The sequence below is a fragment of the Anabrus simplex genome, chromosome 1, assembly GCF_040414725.1.
Source record: "Anabrus simplex isolate iqAnaSimp1 chromosome 1, ASM4041472v1, whole genome shotgun sequence".
Lineage (NCBI taxonomy): Eukaryota > Metazoa > Arthropoda > Insecta > Orthoptera > Tettigoniidae > Anabrus > Anabrus simplex.
This window is the reverse complement of record NC_090265.1, coordinates 1,556,647,177-1,556,668,620: the sequence shown is the minus strand read 5'-3', so window position 1 is coordinate 1,556,668,620 and position 21,444 is coordinate 1,556,647,177. Positions and strand designations below refer to the sequence as shown.

At 39.3% G+C, this 21,444-nt stretch overlaps 1 protein-coding gene across 1 annotated transcript in view; it reads right to left on the bottom strand.

Moving 5' to 3' along the window:
- trx (trithorax) overlaps positions 1 to 21,444 on the bottom strand; it is a 261,612-nt gene that overhangs the window by 210,953 nt on the left and 29,215 nt on the right. The window contains exon 3 of the mRNA XM_067138870.2: positions 2,529 to 2,723. Within this exon, the coding sequence (XP_066994971.2) occupies positions 2,529 to 2,723 (195 nt within the window). The remainder of the gene's footprint in view (positions 1 to 2,528; positions 2,724 to 21,444) is intronic.

Sequence of the window (21,444 nt, the reverse complement as noted above, 5' to 3'; positions counted from 1 at the left end):
CGGGACCTGTGAAAAAAAAACGTGTAAGTGTGAAACGTATAAAAGAAGTTTTACTGTATAGGCCAACAAAGAAAATCCAGGAATTACTTAGGCCTATCAAAGACAAGCGCCATCCTCTCTCCACAGCAGATGTCTACAAGACCCGTGCAGCTGCGGCCAAGTGTACATAGACATTACTAAACGCAGCATCACCACACAATTGAAGGAGCACAACAGACATAGCCGGCTGGAACAGGCAGATAGATCATCAGTCGCTGAACACTCACTGCTATCAGGCCATGACATACAGTACAGCAACACCAAAGTACTATCAACTGCTGTGTCTTATCATGCCTGGCTACAGAGGAGAGCCATTGAAATCCTGAAGCACACCAACAGATTTGACCGTTAGGAGGAATCTGAACGGGTAAACAAAGCCTGGTTTCATCCTGATAGCCTTAAATTTTGAAGGACATGATGGCCGAGGCAGAAGAGAAAAAGTAACAGGTGATCAGTTGCCTGTCTCTGCCAAGGCAGGTCAATGTACATCGGTCTCCTTAATGCTTCAACCATTGGCCGAAGAACAGCCAATCAGCAACCACCCCTCCAGCATGGTGGACCAATAGATGAGCACTATATAATGAGGTGGAATTACAACACCACTTCCTTCCACCCAGAGCTTCACTGCTATTGAAGTCAGTCGAACTCTTGACAATGCCGAACACAGCCTTCGGTGAAATGTCGGGACCATCACATGCAACTGGACAAGTCCAGAAAACACTGATAATGTACATTTTTTCTAGTCAAAACATTTAAGCAATTTCATGTCAACATGACAATCCTCAATGTATTAGCTTTACATAGTTATATAAAACTTGGTAGATTTATATCATAAATGTGGATATTTTGTATTTTATTCAGAAAAGTAAAAGCTGCCAAATATGGCTGTCACCACAAGATTTAACATTTCCAGTTCTAAGATAAAGAACATCTTTAGTATTAAACTTCTCCAAATTCTTGCTCATAGGGAACTACTATTGATGACCTCTCAAACTGAACTCGTCTTCTGAAAAAAACCTTTCCATATTTATAACAATTCTTTCTGGTATAATTTCCTTTGGGAACATGGCAAGTTATTGTTGAAAATCACTTTCTTTTGTCAATCTTAATCTTGATACTTCTCTTCCCTATACCTTGAGCAGTCTAAATGTCCATTGCAGTTTCAAAAAGTCTAGTTACCTACATCAGTTCTACTCCTTACAGCTTTCCTCATTTTCGTATCTTTTACAGACAATTCCATGATTGCCATTGCAATGTCTATTTCAACTACTTCTCCAGTCAATTGATATTCTGCCCGCTTCTTGATATTTATGTGATTACTGTACATTTTAACATTTCGTAATTCATTAAAATATTTTCCTTAACACTTCTGAAATGTCTAAGTTTTCAGTACTACTGTAGCTCTATTCTTCATAAGTCATATTTCTCTGCTTGTGTTTTATAATTCAGTATAATAATTTTCCTTCTACCAGCCACATCATCTCTAAGAATAAACACACGTCTTTCTTCGGCAATTATCCCTTGCACATGAACCTCCTCTCATGTGTTAAAGTATATTTTATTTATATTCCCTCCAAAATTTCTTCTATTCTTTTACCTTTTTCTCTCACTGTGTCAGTTCATGAAAGAGTCCTCTATCTGGCTCCTAACATTCTTTACAGGATTCAGGGGGTAAACAGGGGAGAGTGACGGAAGTACACAGAAGGCAATACTTACACATAACAGAATAGAAAGGAAAGGTACCTTTTATTAGATCAAAAGTTGCTTTTGAAAACTACTATGTCTTTCAGACTGCAATGTGATTCAACTTAACAGGCATACAGACCTTCAACAAGAATCTTCAGTACGTAGTAGAATAGCATTACAAAGCTCTAGCCTTACATGGATTAAAATTACTCACTAAATACTGCTATCTTATTAAATAACATGGAAACTACTGATAAGAAATCTAGTCGTAACAAAAAGATATCTCCATCCTATATAAACACCAAATGATTGGATCCTTAAAACAGCAGAATTAAAATACGTTCCCATGATATAACGTCTCATGTATGATTTCTTTCTTTCGAGATGAAGCTCAACTATTTTTAAATTGAAAGCCTTTCAAATCATAACAAAATGAAATTATATACTGGGCACTTGTAACAATGGCAAAATTAATTCCATAATTGATAAGTTAACATATATTGGTTATACCAGCCTCTTTTCCTGAACTGTGCTGATTTGGCTGCTTCCAGTACAGAACGTAACAGCTGACATACAAATTGCACAAGAGTAGCAAGTACTTGCCTATTAAACTCAATTAACGAGTAGGTACAGAAGAATACTTTATACTCTCCTTACTCGTACATTCGGCAGTATCGAAATAGATATTGCACAGAATATAACTTATATTCGTTTCATCAAATTTCTTCAACTTGAAAATAATAGGCATACCTTAAACCATCCAATGAAACCTTAAGAAAATTATTTAAACAGCCATTACTTACCTCCACCTTTATGGCAATCCAGAGCTGAAATATTTGTAGTTCCAGAGGAGACTTGTCTCTTTATCATCTTTGATATGAACTTGCGGCAGGATTCACAACTGAAGATGCCAAATTTACGTGCTTGTTTGACAAACCTGTAGAATCTGACGGCACCACAAACGCCACACTCCACAGTTCCAGGAAGTAAAGATACTCCTATAAGTAGCAAAAGTTCATACATTTCATTCTGAACAAATAACTACACTTGTAAACTGAAATGCATAACAGTCTACTTAATTTATGGATAGTATATTTGAAAGAATATAATCAATTACAATAGTAAAAGGTACCAGAATCTTCCACCATTTGCAAGGTGCATAGATGTATCCACATTGTAACCGTACAGAATCCCAACCCCACATTAAGTCAATTTTTGTATTTAAGGAAATATTTATGCCAAGTTATAGGTTATGTCTCTCATCGATGGACGTCCGGGTGGGACATACGACAGGCTTAGATATCACGAGCTTTCTGTATTTGGACCTATCCTGTACCGTCATCAGTGGATGTTTTTCCTTTATGCCAACAGTCTCCCAACCTTCTCTGACTTCTCTTTCTCTTTTCTCTTTCTTATCACACTCGAGATTGGTTCTATACTCTCATATAGTTCCTGCCTTGATCTGTGTACCCAGATTTCACATTGCTTTTTGGTGCCCCATGTGTCTCAAGATTATTCTTTTCTCCTTCTCCAATTGTATGCATGCTCTCTTGCCCAATGTCAGCGTTTCAGTTGCATATAAGGCAGCATTCCTGATGATTATCATGTAGTGTCGTAATTCGGTGTTTCTCGAGAGGTTCTTCTTTCCATATGTAGTCATGGCTGCATATAGTAGCTTCAGTAGCAGTTGAGCTCTGTCTGTGGTACTTCTGTTGCTTTGTACTTTACCCTGACGTTCTCACCTAGGTACCGGAAGCTGTCGACACACTCTACCACTTGGTCTTTTACATTCCAATCGGTCTTCGTATTCAGTACCTTTGTCTTGTTGCAGGCCATTTTTAGACCAACCTTTGCTGCAGTCTCGGCTAGATTTGCTAGTGCCAACTTCCCGTCTTCTTCCTTCTCATGTAACAATACCATATCATTTGCGAAGGCAAGGCAATCCACTATGACATTGTGTTTGATCTTATATCCAAACTATACACCTTCAATTCCCATGGTTCTATTCAACTGTCTCCACTGCTTCACCACTTCATCCAAAACTATATATATAAATTCAAGCTAATAAGATTTTGTGTATGTATGTAGAGATGAGTTTAGCGTGTCAAGGGACAGAGAAAGTCTGAATATAATGTTCCATAGCAAAGTCATCGTACCAGCTAATCTAATTCAGTTATTATGTCACGTAAATTTGGTGTTTATTGTGAATAATAAGAGAAAACAGTGTATTTCTGACATTTTTTTGCTAGTTGCATTATGTCGCACCGACACATATAGGTCTTCTGGCGACGATGGGACAGGGAAGGGCTAGGAGTGGGAAGGAAGCGGCCGTGGCCTTAATTAAGGTACAGCCCCAGCATTTGCCTGGTGTGAAAATGGGAAACCACGGAAAACCATTTTCAGGGCTGCCGACAGTGGGGTTCGAACCTACTATCTCCCGAATACTGGATACTGGCCGCACTTAAGCGACTGCAGCTATCGAGCTTGGTATTTCTGACATTGTAATTTGTGTTGTGTTATGGAGGTGGTATGCTATAGGTATATCGATATGGTTAATTTTAAGTGTATATTTCTTGCATTGTCGTTTTGTTGTCTTCTGTTATGAACAATACTGAGGTGGCTAATTTTTAAAGTATATTTATGTATTTTAATGGACTATGTGTCATTTCACAAAAGAGTATAACCTAGCAAGTACATCCTCATGCCTTTTTCCGTTCAAGAAGTTATCAAGTTAGGTAAGCAAGTCAGGATATCGTCAAGCCTATGACCCCACCCTGGATAACATTCTCATGCTAATTTCATACTGTGTATCATCAAGTATACTGGCACCCAATCAGTTTTCTTCTTTTGTTAGTTGTGTTCCATAACATTGTATTAATTAAGTGTAAATGTATTGGGGAGTCCAGAAAGCTGTAGATGCCACTTGGGTGCTACAGCAGTTCATTATTATTATTATTTATGAGAAATACCCTGCATAGAGCAGGTTTAAAAGTGAATGTTATCAGTTTGAGTCCTAGTAAGCTTCTGATCATGTTATCGAGCTAGTGTTTGGTTGGTATCAATGCAACATAAACTTGTTTGGTATTTTTTGCTAGTGGGTTTACGTCACACCGACACAGATAGGTCTTATGGCGACGATGGGATAGGAAAGGTCTAGGAGATGGAAGGAAGCGGCCGTGGCCTTAATTAAGGTACAGCCCCAGCATTTGCCTGGTGTGAAAATGGGAAACCATGGAAAACCATCTTCAGGGGTTATCTCCCGGATGCAAGTTCACAGATGCACGCCTCCAACCACAGGACCAACTCGCCCGGTAACAAACTTGTACAGGGGAATCACTTTACTAGTCAAATCTACAGCCATGAGTGTGCAAAAGTTATTTTTCATTCCCCAATATCTAGACACAGCAAAAACTACAGAATAGCAGACTATAAGTACCTGAACCAAATGATGACGTTACGAGTTCTTTGTAAATAGAATGGGCTTGTTAAGAAATCTACAAGTACTTCGATAAAATGTCTTAAAAATTTGCATATTACATACACAGTTCTTAACCACATCTATATTACGGACAAGATACATGACAAAGCTATAAACTTTGAAATATACTACAGATAAGACAACTTACTTTGAAATGCAGGTCACTTTCTTTTCCAACTTGTGAGGTTTCATTTAGTGATAAGGAGCTTCGGATGGCTTAGCAATACATTTGTGCCAATATGTCAATCAGCTTTGGATGTAAACAAGTACAGCTAATTCAGATTAAGCTAGTTTGCTTTATGTCCGTAGGTTAAACCTTAAAAAGCCCTACACGTGACCCCTGGGTGGTGCTAAGGAAGCAACAACACTGGCTGCTGGACCTAGCTTCTAAAGATTTCCCAGCAAATATGCAAAATGTACGAAGTAATCCACTCAACGGCTCTTTTAAGAGCCAATTGACACGAAAGCTTGGACATGGTATTAAAATTTGCCAACTGAATATTGAAGGTATCAGTAGATCTAAGTGTGACGTTTTGTCAAAATAGCTATGTAATAATGACATTGATCTGGTACTCATTTAAGAAACAAATGCTGCTACAGAAGATGAGCTAAGCAAGAGAGGGAAGATTTATGGTTATAGTATTATTGGTGCTATCTTTGACAATGTATATGGTATTGCTACATATGCCCGTAACAACTTGGAGCAGGTTGAATTCATCTCATCTAGTACAATTAATAATATTCATACTGTAACAATAAAACTGCAAGATGTAATCATTGTAAATATCTACAAACCTCCAGCCATCTGCTGGCCAACACCAGCTCTTCCAGATGCAAGTCATCCAACTATCTATGCTGGTGACTTCAACAGCCATCTTGAAACTTGGAAATATGCAAGAAACGATGATTGCGGCATAGCTTTAGTAGAATGGTCAGAAGACCAAAATGAACGTCTTATATTTGATGCAAAAGACAAAGGCACGTTTAGATCTGCTGCTTGGAAGCAAGAGTCCAACCCAGACCTCTGTTCCGTCACATGTGACTCTGCAGGCAACCCTCTACCCAGGATGAGAGAAGTTTTGGGGGACTTCACAATTAGTCAACATGCCCTCGCTGGAACCTTAAAAAGGCAAACTGGACAAAATTCTCTGAAGAGATGGACAAATGCATCAGATGGATTATCAGAGATTTGTAGGGCTCATGAAATCTGTAGCCAAAAAGCACACCGCAAGAGACTACAGGAAAGAATACGTTCCTGGATGGAGCGAACAGAGTGATGCCCTATACAAACATTTTCTTGAAACAAGGTGCCCATACAACTGGGGAGGGGCTATTATGGAGTCTGGATGAAAATCGTAGACAGAAATGGGCAGAAACAGTTAGTAACTTGGGTTTCTCTCATTCCAGCAGAGAAGCCTGGAGCCTACTGAGAAAACTTGGAGGAAGCTCAAAAGGAGTTAGAGAGAAGTCAACTATCTCACCAAACAAAATAGCCTCCCATATAGTTTTAACTTCAAGGGTTACTAATTAAAAAAACTACAAAAACGGTGAAAAAGAACCTAAGGATGCTTAAACGTACCTCTCCAACCTCTTCCAAGTACTATGAAGCCTTCTAAATTGATGAGGTTGATACAACATTAAAGGACATGAAAGTTGGTAAGGCACCAGGTTTTGATGGAATACATCCTGAATTTATCGTAAATATGGGACGGAATGCGAAAAGGTTGACGTGCTTCCACATCCACATACTCCAAACAGGTATTCCTCCTAAGGAGTTTAAGAAGGCTAAAACCCTTGCCATATTGAAACCTGGCAAACCAAAAGATATACCCACAAAGCTACAGACCAATCGCTCTCCTCAGTTGTTGCTATAAACTCCTTGAAAGACTACTATACAACAGAATTAGCATTGTAATTAATCAACATATTCCTATTAACCAAGCAGGTTTTAGGCAGAATCGTAGCTGTTGTGACCAAGTCCTTGCATTCACAACATTCATTGAAGCAGGCTTTCAGCAACAGTTGAAAACCGCTGCTGTTTTTTATTTTATCTTTCTGCTGCTTATGACATGGTTTGGAGAGAAGGGCTGCTGTATAAACTTCAGTTATTACCATGCAAAATCAAGGTACAATTAATTGGAACATGCTTAATAATAGACTCTTTCAGAATAATGGTCTCCCTCAAGGATCAGTCTTGGTTCGTCTCCTGTTCAATCTGTATGTATCAGATTTGCCACCAACGAAATCTAGAAAATTTTGCTATGATGATGATATAGCTTTAGCTACAAATTATAGTAATCCCAATGAAACGGAGAACATATTAACTGATGACCTTTCCATTCTTAGTGACTATTTCTGGAAATGGAGACTCCAACCAAACACCAGCAAAACTGAGGTGCCCTGCTTTCATCTAAATAACAAAATAGCAAACTGTACTCTCCAAGTGTCTTTTAATGGTAAGGTCCTCAGACAAATAACTACCCAAAGTACTTAGGTATAACATTAGATCAGACACTCTCCTTCAGGCAACATCTACTAAATGTGTATGTATGTTTAGTTCTCAGCCCGTAGGCTGGTTGGATCCTCAGTCAGGGTCATTTCTGCCTTGGAAGTTGCCCACTCTGACTGTCGGGGGTATGATTCTGAAGCCGTTCATTTCTTCTGGCGCTCTTCTCTAAGTAATAGAAAATATCAACAAAAATCTCATCAACTGTAATTGGAAAAATTGCAGCAGCTTCTCCAGCAGCTAAGTTAATTAGATGGCAGCTGCAACCAATACCACACATATCCCAAAAAAGCATCTTTCAAAACTGCTATAACTACATTCTTTTGTACAATCATAATGAGAATTTTTTTTTTTTTGCTAGCTGCTTTACATCGCACCGACACAGATAGGTCTTATGGCGACGAGGGGACAGGGAAGGGCTAGGAATGGGAAGGAAGCGGCCGTGGCCTTAATTAAGGTACAGCCCCAGCATTTGCCTGGTGTGAAAATGGGAAACCACGGAAAACCATTTTCAGGGCTGTCGACAGTGGGGTTCGAACCTACTATCTCCCGAATACTGGATACTGGCCACACTAAAGCGACTGCAGCTATCGAGCTTGGTAGAGGAGAAATTGTCGGAACAGAATGCTAGACTGCTCTTAATTGGCACTTTATTTAATTCCAGCTGTGACAATAGCAGCTGTCATATGTTGCGCCAAGCTGAATCCCTTTCCAATGATGTGACAAATAAAAACGAACTTATAATACCTTCTCGAGCAGCATCATAAAAAGTAACCACTATGGGATACATTTTGGAATCTGTATCATTGCTTCCATCTGTTGAAAAGAAAATGGACTATTCTGTAAACAAGTAACAATGTCCTGCGTTGCAGTATGAGCCATTTTCTGCGCCCACAACCATACTTCTTTGCAATTTCCGACGTACGAAACATCTGTTGATAAACATAATAGGTATTTATTTAATCCTGTATTGACTTGTCCAAATCTATCAAAGAAACTATTTAAAATAGTTTATGTTGGAATAACCTTGTCAATACATGTTTAATGATTGAAAATTATTTATTCTATCATACATGTTTCAAGAACAATATGCATTCCCTGATTTTACTTCACTGAGGAGAATCCCGAAAAGCTTTTCATCGAAGTCGACGAAGATCCAGACGAAACTATGGAAAATGAGGTAAATATGACCAAAATTTGTTTTCCACCTTAACAGATCAAATTTTGAAAGTAAATAATATTTCGGATGTCAATTCCAGCCTAAGAGGACAATTGCAAATCAAATTTTGTAACTAAATGACAAAGCTAACTCAGTTTTAACTGGAGAAATATCACAAATGTACATGCAGGTTTTCAAAGTTGAACAGGGCCTAGAATCGACAGTTTTAAAAGTAGAAGACAAAATTTCATCGCAAATTAGCGACATCACCAACTGATTAACACAGCCGATATCAGACATCAGGTCAAAAATGGGACAGGTTGAACCAATCCATAGTAGGGTACGCCAGCTGGAAGGAGATATCTCGAACCTCAAGGAGGAGGTGGAAATCCATGTTTCCAGCACAATGCAACAGGTGGAAAGCCGTATCTCTGTCGTCAAGGGAAATTTCGGGAGCCCTATTTCTGCTGTTGAAGGAAGGTTAGAAAACCGGTTTTCGACCATCAAGGGAGATGTACAAAATATAAGGGAAAGAATCCTTCATGCAGTAGAAAATATATTAACATAAACAGGACGCACCGCCACACCTCTAACCCCTCAAACCCAACTGGCAATAGAGGGCACTTAGACCCGAAGGTGATTACAGAGAGTCTTCCGGAATTCCACAGGTGACTAGAAGAGAACCCGACTAGCTTCATCGAGGGATTGGTCAGTCTGTTAGGAAGGACTAATCTACCAGAGAACATCTTCGTGCAACTCATCACACCGCGATTAAAGGGGCAAGCCGCTACTTGGTGGAATAACTTGAAGGGTTTAAATTTAAACTGGACGGACTTCAAGAGGGAATTCCTTGCTAGGCTTAATTCCGAAGGGGTGAAGAGCTCCGTGAGAAGGGAGTTACTGACTGAGGCACAACCCACTGGCATGAGAGCTAGCGCTTTTGTCCTACAGAAGTACCAACTCTTCAAGCGCCTGCACTCGGATGGAAGCGAAAACGAGATCTTACCAGACATCACAGAGGTGCTCCAGGATAAGATTCGACCCCTAGTGAAAGTATCACAGCAGAGATCCTTTGATGATCTACGCCCAGCTGGAGGAAGAACACAAGAGCAGAGCCACGGAAGAGAGCAGCTATCATCTTAAGGATTGGCAACGAGAATTTTTCAGCCATACTCGACAGTCAAGCAAGCCATTCATTTGTCAACGTGACTGTTGCCAGATTACTACCACCTATGAAGTCTCACCACCTCGGAAGGGTAATGGGAGCTGCGGACGGGGTAACCTATTCCATCCAAGGACAGACCAACCTATCCGCTAAATGTATGAGCATGCCTATTGTAACTGACGTTACAGAACCTGATACCTGACATTATATTAGGTCATGACTTTCTGGTGGAATACAAGGTGATCCTAGACTATGCAGCTCATGAAGTCTGGCACGATGGAAATCTCCGGACTCGCAAGGATATAGAAGTCGACGTAGACCTGGGAGATATCCAGTTAACACATCTTCGACCGAGGGAAGATGAGGAGCTGAGACACACCCTAAATGACTTTCCGGAAGTCATTACCAACAAAAATACGACGGACTACCACGGTAACACATATCATTGAATGCAGCGCTTCCTCACCCATCAAGCAACGTCCATATCCCATCAACGCAGATAAGCGCTACTTGTCATCCAGAAGATTCAAGAGATGGAAGGGCAAGGTCTCATTGAAACCTCTACATCCTGTTGGGCTCCACCTATCGTCCTATTGAAGAAGAAGAATGTGGAGTATCGACTGTGTGTAGACTTCCGCAGGTTGAAAGAGAAGACCGTTAGCGATGCCTACCCCATGCCTGTCCCGAAAGACTCGCTGAAACAAGTAAGTGGGTCTAAAGTTTTCAGCACGCTGGATCTAAACTCCGGATACTGGTAAGTGGAGGTTGAGGAAAGTTCTAGACCACTGACCGCCTTCATGACACCGAGAGGATTGTACCAGTTTGCAGTAACGCCTTTTAATTGAAGAATGCTCCTGTGATCTCCGTGTGGCATGTGCTTAGTGGTAGGCATTTGTTAAAAATGGCGGTTCGTTGATGTATTCTGTTTGCGATAACAGTTGAATAGGTTATGTCTATGTTTATGTGAAGTTAAAGTCAAATAAATAAGTGTACCTACTGACAGCATTTTGTGTGCTTCATTGTGGGTACAACAACTTGAATCTCTAACTAAGACTATGTTTCTAAAGAGACATCTGCTTGGGAAATATACACAGGAAATGCTGTCAACAAGGTCCTAACACCTTACTGAGTCAATGGATTGCAGTATGGTTTCACAAGCCCCTTCAATATTTCTCTCAACACACATCCAATGAACATGAGTGTGACAAGCACTTTCGAGCGTTCAGCACGGAAGGCGGGTGATAATATTCTAGCGCTCTGGAGCGTTTGGAACAGCGAAGAGTTAACTGTAGAAGTATGATGGTGCGTTTTGGCCTGCCAAGGGTATTTTATTTTGCTCAAGTCCGCCAACAAACCATAAGGAACCCCCAATCCGCCATCTGGGAGGCGCCACGTCAAAGTAATGCGTATCCTTAATGTTGACAACATCATATAATTTTACCATTTTGAACTTGTGTAATTTAGATTTGTTTGGGAATCATTCATAATTCAAATACTTTGTATAGCACTTTGTTTTTACAAATTAAGACATAAAATTTGATATAATATTATAAATATTTAACATATTTTTAAACACTCAAAATAGTGATCGGATTCACACATTGGTAGATTGATTACATTCTTATATGCAATATTAGTTAGTGAACGGATTCACATCACCACAATTTTTTTCTTTCAATTTGCTTTTCTTTTTTCTTTTTGTAATATCCGAAGCCATCTCTTTTCAGTTTCAACTCTGTTCATTTATAACTGTTAGGTTCTTTAGTCTGCCTAAACTAATTTTCAATAAGAAATTTATAAACTACCTGAAAAACGAAACATATGGTAATAGTATTATACTTTTAAAAAAAAAAACAACGCAATTAAATCAGCTTGCATTTGGGAGATAGTGGTTTTGAATTAAGTTTTTTCTTTTCTTCAAGAATAATACTGATACCATATGTTTTCTTTTTTCAGGTAGTTCATAAATTTATTGCTCAAAATTACTTTCGGCAGACTGAAGAACCTGACAGTTATAATAAAAAATAAATCTTAAAACATTTGCTTTACAAATCTCCAACACAGATAGGTCTTGTAGCGACGATAGGATGGGATAGGAAAGTGCTAGGAGTAGGAAGGAAGCAACCATGGCTTTAATTAAGATTTGACTGGTGTGAAAATGGAAAACCATCTTCAGGGCTGCCGACAGCGGGGTTCGAACCTACTATCTCCCGAATACTGGATACTGGCCGCACTTAGGCGACTGCAGGTATTGAGCTCGGTCTGTTAACATGTTTTCAAGTGTTGAGTGTGAATAAATAAATAATGTGTTTTCTAGTAAAATTTCATTAAGCAAAAATGTCTTCAGCAGAATCATTTCCCGGTCTCTCAGGATTTCATAAGATAGCTAATAGTCAATGTAGGTGTATATTAAGAGATCAAGTATCTCCATATGAGTCAATTCTTCTTCCACTTTTGGCCTTTTCCCAATTTCCTGGGGCCAGTACTTTGTATGGATTTAGCCCATTTTTATAGACGACATGTCAACATCCCTCCTAACACCAACCATACACTGTGCTGAACAGCGGAATAAATCAGTGTAAGAATGGTAAGGCTGCCGGCCTGGATGAAATATCGTCCCTGCTCTGGCAAACTAACAAATCTGCAAATTGTCAAAAGGTTAGGAGAGCTGAAAGAAGTTGTGATTACTCATCTCAAATCAATTTTTATGTTTAATTATTGGTTTTATGTGTTAGGCATACAGAACGAGCTGCAGATGTGAGACTTTGTCAGAGGGTAGACAATATATAAATAACAAAATCTAGACCAGAACTTCAGAACTACAGATTCCTTAGTTTGTCAGTTTCGCTAGTTTGCCAGAGTGGGAACGATATGTGTTGAGCAAATTAAGCAATTTGGACCTGTTGCTAAACAATGGTTACTAGAACTGTACAACAACTGTATAAACACCTGCAAGTTATCACGTGTGTGGAGGAAAGCCAGAGTAATCGCAATTCTCAAACCAGGAAAAGACCCAAATGATCCGAAAAATTATAGACCTATCTCACTGTTATTGTGATCTGTACAAGATCCTAGAACGGATGATCCTGGAAACACTTACTGTGATCATTGAACCAGTTCTTATCCCAGAGCAAGCAGGATTCCGTAAACGAAAAAGTTGTACTTCACAGGTCCTCCATCTGACACAGTATATCGAAGATGGATATGAAAATCATAAAATCACAGGGGTGGCTTTTATCGACTTATCTGTTGCATATGATACAGTTAATCATCGTATACTGTTGCGCAAATTATACAACATGACAAAAGATTACAAGATGACTCAAGTAATTTGCAATCTTCTCCAAAATCGTAGGTTCTTCGTTGAATTTCAGGATCAGAAAAGTCGATGGAGGAAACAAAAGAATGGTTTGCCACAAGGCAGTGTTCTCGCCCCCATGCTCTTTAATATCTATACGAATGACCAACCTCTTCCAGTTGGCACCAGAAGCTTCATATATGCGGATGATCGAGCTATTGCTACTCAAGCAAACTGCTTTGAGGTTGTAGAAGAAAAGTTATCAGAGGCTCTTTCTGAACTATCCTACTACTACAGAGGAAACCAATTGAAGCCTAACCCATCTAAAACTCAGGTATGTGCCTTCCATTTAAAGAACAGACAGGTGTCAAGGAAATTGCAGGTAGTATGGGAAGATACTCAACTAGATCACTGCCCAACACCTAAATATCTAGGTGTAACATTGGATCGTGCTCTCACTTACAAACAACACTGCATGAACATCAAGCAGAAAGTGTCAGCTAGAAACAACATCCTTCGCAAGTTTCTGGAACCAATTGGGGTACATATCCAAAGACGTTGAGAACTACAGCCCTGGCTCTGTGTTACTCCACTGCAGAATACGCTTGCCCTGTTTGGTACAGATCAAGTCATGCTAAACAAGTTGACATTTCTCTAAATGAAACATGTCGACTCATTACTGGCTGTTTGAAACAAACTCCACGAGATAGAATCTACTGTTTGGCTGGAATCACCGCACCAGATATAAGAAGAGAAGTTGCATCCATGAATGAGAGAACTAAAGCACTTGCCTCATGTGCACACCCATTGAATGGATATGAACCTGCCCACCGAAGACTGAGGTCTAGAAGGAGTTTCCTGAATACAACCGAAGATTTGAACGAATCTGCTCAATCCACAAGGTTGTGATTATGGAGAACTAGAAATCCTCAACTTGCTGGTTGGATGCTACCATTTGAATATCTCCCTCCAGGGCACGAGGAACATTGGTCTACGTGGAAATCGTTGAACAGGCTTCGCACTGGGGTTGGTAGATCAAGAATCAATATGGTAAAGTGGGGCTTTCCTGGCACATCCAGACAATGTGAATGTGGTGAAGACCAAACCACAGCCCACTTCATGAACTGTAGGAAATGTCCTTTAAATTGCACAATAGAGGACTTGATGCCTGCAACACCTAATGCCCGTGATTTGGCAAAATTCTGGGCAGATAATATTTGATATGTATGTCATTATTATGCTATGTAAAATGTATGCTTCTGATACGAATAAATAAATAAATAAATAAATAAATATGCTGAGGGATGTATTCACTACTGCAAATGTGTGTGGTGGTTTGTAGTGTGATCACACTACCCACTGAACAAGGCTTTGCTGTCGGGATTCAAGCAAACTACCAGAGGTGTGTGGTGCAGTATGTTGAATAAGAGCACAGTACAGCCTGCACTCGTATATTGTTGTGCAACTGGAGCAGGAAATTAATACATAGGATGAAACTGAAATAAATGAAGTCCATAAACTGGTTTAAGATGCTATTCTAAGCAAATTATGTCTAAATATTTTTGTCTACCTTGGTTGAGGTTGACAACCCTGGATCTTATGGAAGTGATATGGGTCCGTACCTTCTACAGTAACTAACTAACTAACAGTGCTAACTTGAAATTGAATTTCTGTTGGTATGCAATTAGTTCCTGTACATGGGATACCTCAACCTGAACAGAGGGTTAAGCCAAATTCGTTAACAATTGATTGTGGGATAGTGATTAATTTTGTTAATACTGAGCATGCCTTTAATATTCTTGAAAAGGTGAACTGGATCTGGAATGACATAGATTTTCATGTTTTCATCACAAGGATGTAAGAAATAATTAACTACCATCCTGTGACATCCTCCAAAACCCTTGATTTGGTGTACCCATATCTGACACAACTGCTTAAATAATAAGAACTATTTCTTGGGTTTTCATTATACAATAATGTCTGAAATAATATTTCCATACACAGAACCACTGGTACTGTCTCCAGTGAAAACAGATGCAATGGTTTGTTTCAATTTTCTTAATAATACACCCAACATAAAAACTTCAAGCCTGTGTAACTGGCCCTCAGTGACCAGGTAAGGGGATTTTTCTAGTCAATGCATTGCATGAATTGTCATATCAATTCCCTGAAGTAATGGACATTCCATTCATTAACCCAAGAGAGGGTGCATAGAATGTTGGAACGTCAGAGGTCGCTCACAGAGTTTTTTCCGTGATCATGATAAGAAAAATATTACAGTAATATAAATAAATATTCATAGGCTTCATACGTCTGCATAAAATCAATGTTTTCGTACCTTTGTGTTACAACTGATATTTCTCTATAGCTGGAAAATGAAAATCCACAGCCTGTTTCCAGTCATTCAACCGGGTCAGGAATGAAATGAATGAAGCCCCCATCTAGCGGCAAGCATAGGAATTGTGACAGCTGCCAAAGCCTGTCACACTCCTCTGGGGCAATGATTAATGAATGAAATGATATTGGAGAGTGTTGCTGGAATGAATTATGACAGGGAAAACCAGAGAGCCCAGAGAAAAACCTGTCCCACCTTTGCTTTGTCCAAAACAAATTTCACATGGAGTGACCAGGATATGAACCACGGAACCCACAGGTGAGAGGCCGGCGGGCTGCCACCTAAGCAAATATTACAGTAATATAAATAAATATTCATAGGCTTCATACGTCTGCATAAAATCAATGTTTTCGTACCTTTTTCAAGAATTAAGCCCAGAATTGTTAAAATTTATTCTTTTTTTTTTTTTTTTTTTTTTTTTTGCTAGGGGCTTTACGTCGCACCGACACAGATAGGTCTTATGGCGACGATGGGATGGGAAAGGCCTAGGAGTTGGAGGAAAATTTATTCTAATGGCAACATAATTTTTATAAAGGGATATATATTTTACATAAGTAGTTAAGACTAATTAAAACACCAAGAAAATACAATAATAGCCTACTACAACAGTGACGTAACTAATTACATAATTATTTCTTGAACACTCTCAGGATTGGTGCTAGTTTATCAAGTGATTTTTGCTCGTCTGCTATTTATATTGTCAAACATAGGAGCTCGCAGTAAGTACTTGAAACGCTTAAGAGCCATACAATTTCGAAAGAATTCCTCACCAGTGTCATCTGATGCCAAAGATCTTCCAAATTCAGATGGGAAGCTTTCAGAATTCCTGACATATACAAAAGATCAAAGAATCAATCAAATCAATCACTACTGATCCGCATTTAGGGCAGTTGCCCAGGTAGCAGATTCCCTATCTGTTATTTTCCTAGCCTTTTCTTAAATGATTGCAAAGAAATTGGAAATTTATTGAATATCTCCCTTGTTAAGTTATTCCAATCCCTAACTCCCCTTCCTATAAACAAATATTTGCCCCAATTTGTCCTCTTGAATTCCAACTTTATCTTCATATTGTGATCTTTCCTACTTTTTAAGACACCACTCAAACTTATTCGTCTACTGATGTCATTCCACACCATCTCTCCACTGATAGCTCTGAACATACCAAGAGCACCTTGTCAGCTTGAATTTCTGTTGCTGTCGTCGTGTTGAAAGCGTCTTTTACCCAAGAGTAATTACGTCAATTTTTCGATATCCATATATTTGTAAATTTGGCGCTGTCACTCGTCATATCATCAGTGAAAAACAGTTTCCACCCACCTAGTGGAGTGGATGCTTCAACGACTTTTCTCTGCACTTGAGGTAAATGAGTTTGTATTTTACTGTGAGCAAAAGAGCCGTAATATTTTTAGGCGGTGCCTGAACATTCTATTGTATTGTCCCATCTCTTCATGTATACTCGTACATGAGTTGGTTAATTGCATTTATTCCCTCGTCTAGTTCACCTAGTGCCTGGAATTCACAAACAGAAATTTCGGAAAGGGAGTAGTCTTCCAACATATTGGCATAATCATCATCATTTACTCCAATAATTTGCATCTCTTCTATCTCTTCAGCAAATAACTATCTTCGAAATGAACTTTCCCTATTTGCATTTAGCAGTTCTTGCTGCTCCTCACGACGTACACTGCCCAACAGTCTCCTAATTATTTCGTTTTCTTCTCCCATGTCAACCCAGAATGTCAAAAAGAACTGCATTACTCAAATATTTACACACTGAGCATAAATGTTTGCATAATTTCTGTAAGGTAAGAGGTCGCACACTGATGAAAACTCTGACTCACTAAGAAACATGCGGGGTCGCACACAGACGAAGGCTCCAGTTGTTCACAAAAAGTGTGCTCGCAATGACGATGTGATTGTTGCCAGGCTAAAACTTCTCCCACCACTAAATAACAGTTTGAAGAAAAGGTATTGAGAGGGACACCCCTTAAGCACAATCTTATGACATTAAATATTCATAATTATTTTGAGCCCGGACGAAAACTCTGTTTTAGACCTCTCACGGGTTAATAGACCGCACTGTTTTTCTTCACTGCTGAACAATCAGCTTTCATTTTGAGGGACACTAGAATGCAGGTTGAATAAGAATATTCTGAACTTTCCTAAAAAGGGTTCTTGCAGAAGGAAGTGGATAATTTTGCTCCAAGAGCTCTTCATAGCCTGTATTTCCAGGAGAAAATTTTAATGAGAGAGTTTTCGATTGTCACATTTGACCAAAATGTCCTTTTCCCGCTTAATAAAGAAATCTGATCACTTTTCTCAGGGTTTTCTTTATACTGTACACATTATTTGTTTTACCTGATAATATTTTTAAATTTAGAACGTGTTTCAGTCTGCAATTTTGCTTCTCAAGCTTCGTGTAATGATTTTTATACCGCTGCTACTTCTCGTTCAAAGATTTTACTGTGTCTGAATTTTAATGAAGCAGGCTGCAACTTGCTATTGCATTCGGCAAAGCAAATGTTGAGTTAAAATTACAGTGTTCTCTTCTGTACCTGTCACTGCACTGTATGGTAGATAATTTATAGAACAGATAATCAATAAATTCAGACACCGGCCTAAGACGACTCTCACAAAAGAAAAACCTAAAACTAGCATTTCATCCATTTTTACATACAATGATGATGTCCATCAAATCACCAATCTCTTTCGAAAACATAACGTAAAAATTTTCTTCAAAACTAAGAACAGGACTTCAGAAATTATACACAATTCAGCATCTGTAAATACCTCCAACAGATTTTCTAAATCCGGAATCTATAGATTCAAGTGTAATGACTGCAGCGCCTCTTACGTGGGACAAACAGGACGCAGCATCACTACCAGATATTCAGAGCACGTCAACGCATTAAGATATAACAAGTTTTCGGCTATAGGCCAACACATTCACGACGCTAACCATAAGTTCACTGACATAGAACATGACTTCGAGGTACTTCAAATAGGAAACAAAGGGCCAATTATGAATATTGTCGAAAATTGTTTCATTCATTGCGATCAATATTTCAACCCTAACTATAATTTAAATGAAATTTCCGAGAAATCTAATATTCTTTTTGATCTCTTAAATGGTTAAAAAATATTAGACCACCTAAAAACAACTCGATCTTTCAAACCATACATAATACATATCCTCATCAGTTACCCCTACTACCAAATACCTCCGCTCCACCTTAGCTCTCTGACAGTTGCTCCGCCTCTACCCCTCCCCTCCGCCTTGGCCCTGAACTTCATGATTCCATCCATCAGTCCAGCTCTGTCCACCAATCAAACAGGCTGCTCAAGGCGAGTTCGTTTCTAGTCGTTCCTTGTTATTTCTAGACTTTTCTTTCTACTCTTTCCTCCCTATTTTTTGCCTAATTCGGTTCTCAATTTCTTCTCCAGGTTCCACAAACCCCATATTGAAGTGAGAAAGATTTAATTCTTTGGGTCTAACCAAGTCCATCATATGCAAGTTTATTTTCGGAACCAAACCACAGATCAAACAAAGTGTTAACTTCATATGACTTTAAACTTGGCAGCGTCATTTCAACAAGATCAAAGAACTAAAGACATATACAAGCTGGACAACCACCATATGTACAAAACAGTGTCGTCATTTTAAAAGGATTTTATACCGAAGTGCAATATCATCATGTACCATATTTTATTCAATATGCATCTATGCAGGTGTTAGTGTGTTTTAAAGTTGTTTTTAGTTATTGTGTTTGCCTGATTTGACTCGTTGGCTGATGATGGCACAAGTTTAGTGCCGAAACTAGTACCTCATGTGAACGACGTGATTGATTCACATTAATAAATGTCTGTGTATTGAATAGGACCCCTATTAATTTCAATTATTGTAATCCCACTTCAATACGGATCATGAAATATCTAAATATCAATGAAATATCCTTTCTCCGGCCTGTTGGTACAGCCAAAAGCACAACCAAACTGCGTTTTCAACAAATCTGCGAACTATGACCATTAAAACAACTTATTTAAAATACAATGTAGGAACGAATATGGTGGATTGAGCGCAACTCCAGGTGCAGACAATTGGAAATGCACTGACGGGAAATCAAAACGTGAGGACTAAAAATGAATGGATGGATATGAATTTAAAACAATCAGTGGATCCGACCCGCAATGCCTCACATTCACAGAAACTGACGCAAAACTATAGTATTACTGACCAAGGGATTGCTTGCGTCTATAGCATAATACTGAATCGTGATGCTCTTAGTCTAAAGGGGTCCAAAATCCACGCCATCGGCCCCTCATAATGGTACTTATCACTAGGAAAGTAGAACCATAGTATTTGTCATGTTGCGGTACTAAACAAAAGTAGTGTACACTCGCGGCATTCCATACAGTATATACTACTCACAGATAATGAAATTTGCACATGGAATACAGACCTATGGTGTTTCGCACACTGCGGCGTCATTCACAGGCAATGCAAACCTATGGTGTTCATCACATACGTGTACTAACCACATGGACCCACACAATTCCCGTGGTGTTCCTCATATAGTGGGTACTAATCACAGGCAAGCCAGAGCCATGGTATCGCTCCTAAAGTGGTACTAATCACAGGTACTGTAGAAGCCGGCAACGCACTCTGTTGCTACTATTCACAAAACCTATTTGGTACCTAACGTAGTGATACTACGCGCAAGTAAAAGCGACCCATGTTGCTCACCGCATGATGGTACTAATCACAAGTAGTTTCATGGTTCTAATACAATCATCCCTTGGTAGCCCCTTTTAGTCGCCTCTCACGACAGGCAGGGGATACCGTGGGTGTATTCTCCGTCTGCATCCCCCACCCACAGGGGGTCATGTGTTTGGTCCGCGAGAGGTTTTTTATTTCCCTCAAGTCTGCCGGCAAACCAGTTAGGACCCCCCTATCCGCCACCTGGGACGCACCACGTGGGAGTATCAGATCTCCCCCTTCTACGCCAGCGTAGTAGGTTCGTGGAAGTGTCACTGTAATACCAGTATATACCTACTTATATTCACAGAATATGCTGTTATTTCTGTTGCTATTCCCATATTATTTCACATTTCCTTGAAGAGATAGATGAATGGCTGAGAGAGTAGGGTGACCAGCAGTTCTCATTTATCTGGACATGTCCTCCTTTTTAGACCATTGTCCAGGATCCAGGTGGATTATTAAAAGAAAGTCCTCCTTTTTAGTGAATCTGATTATTTTTGGGGTAATCTGTTAGGCGAATATTTTTAGACGTATTCTTCATTATGCGACGGCATCATTGATATCGTTTTGATATACAGAAATGTGATTATCATTTTACCATTCAGTTTTATCTTTCCTCTTCCTTCCTTCCCCTTGTCATCACTATAATTTTATTTTTCTCTGTGCTTACTTTCACCCCCAATTTTTCTATCTCTTGATTCCATACATCTACTTGGTTTTGCAGTTCCGTTTCATCCTCACCCCATATCACTATATCATCTGCAAAGAACATGGCTTTTGTTGCCTGTCTTCCCAATCACTGTTTGATGTTCTTATGAATTTCATCCATGACTATGATGAATAGTATGGGGGACAGTACATTTCCCTGTCTGAGACCAGTTTCAACTTTAAAGAGCGTTGCCTTCAATCTTCCATGCTCAAGCCGTCCATCTGGTTGAGATATGTCGATGACACATTTG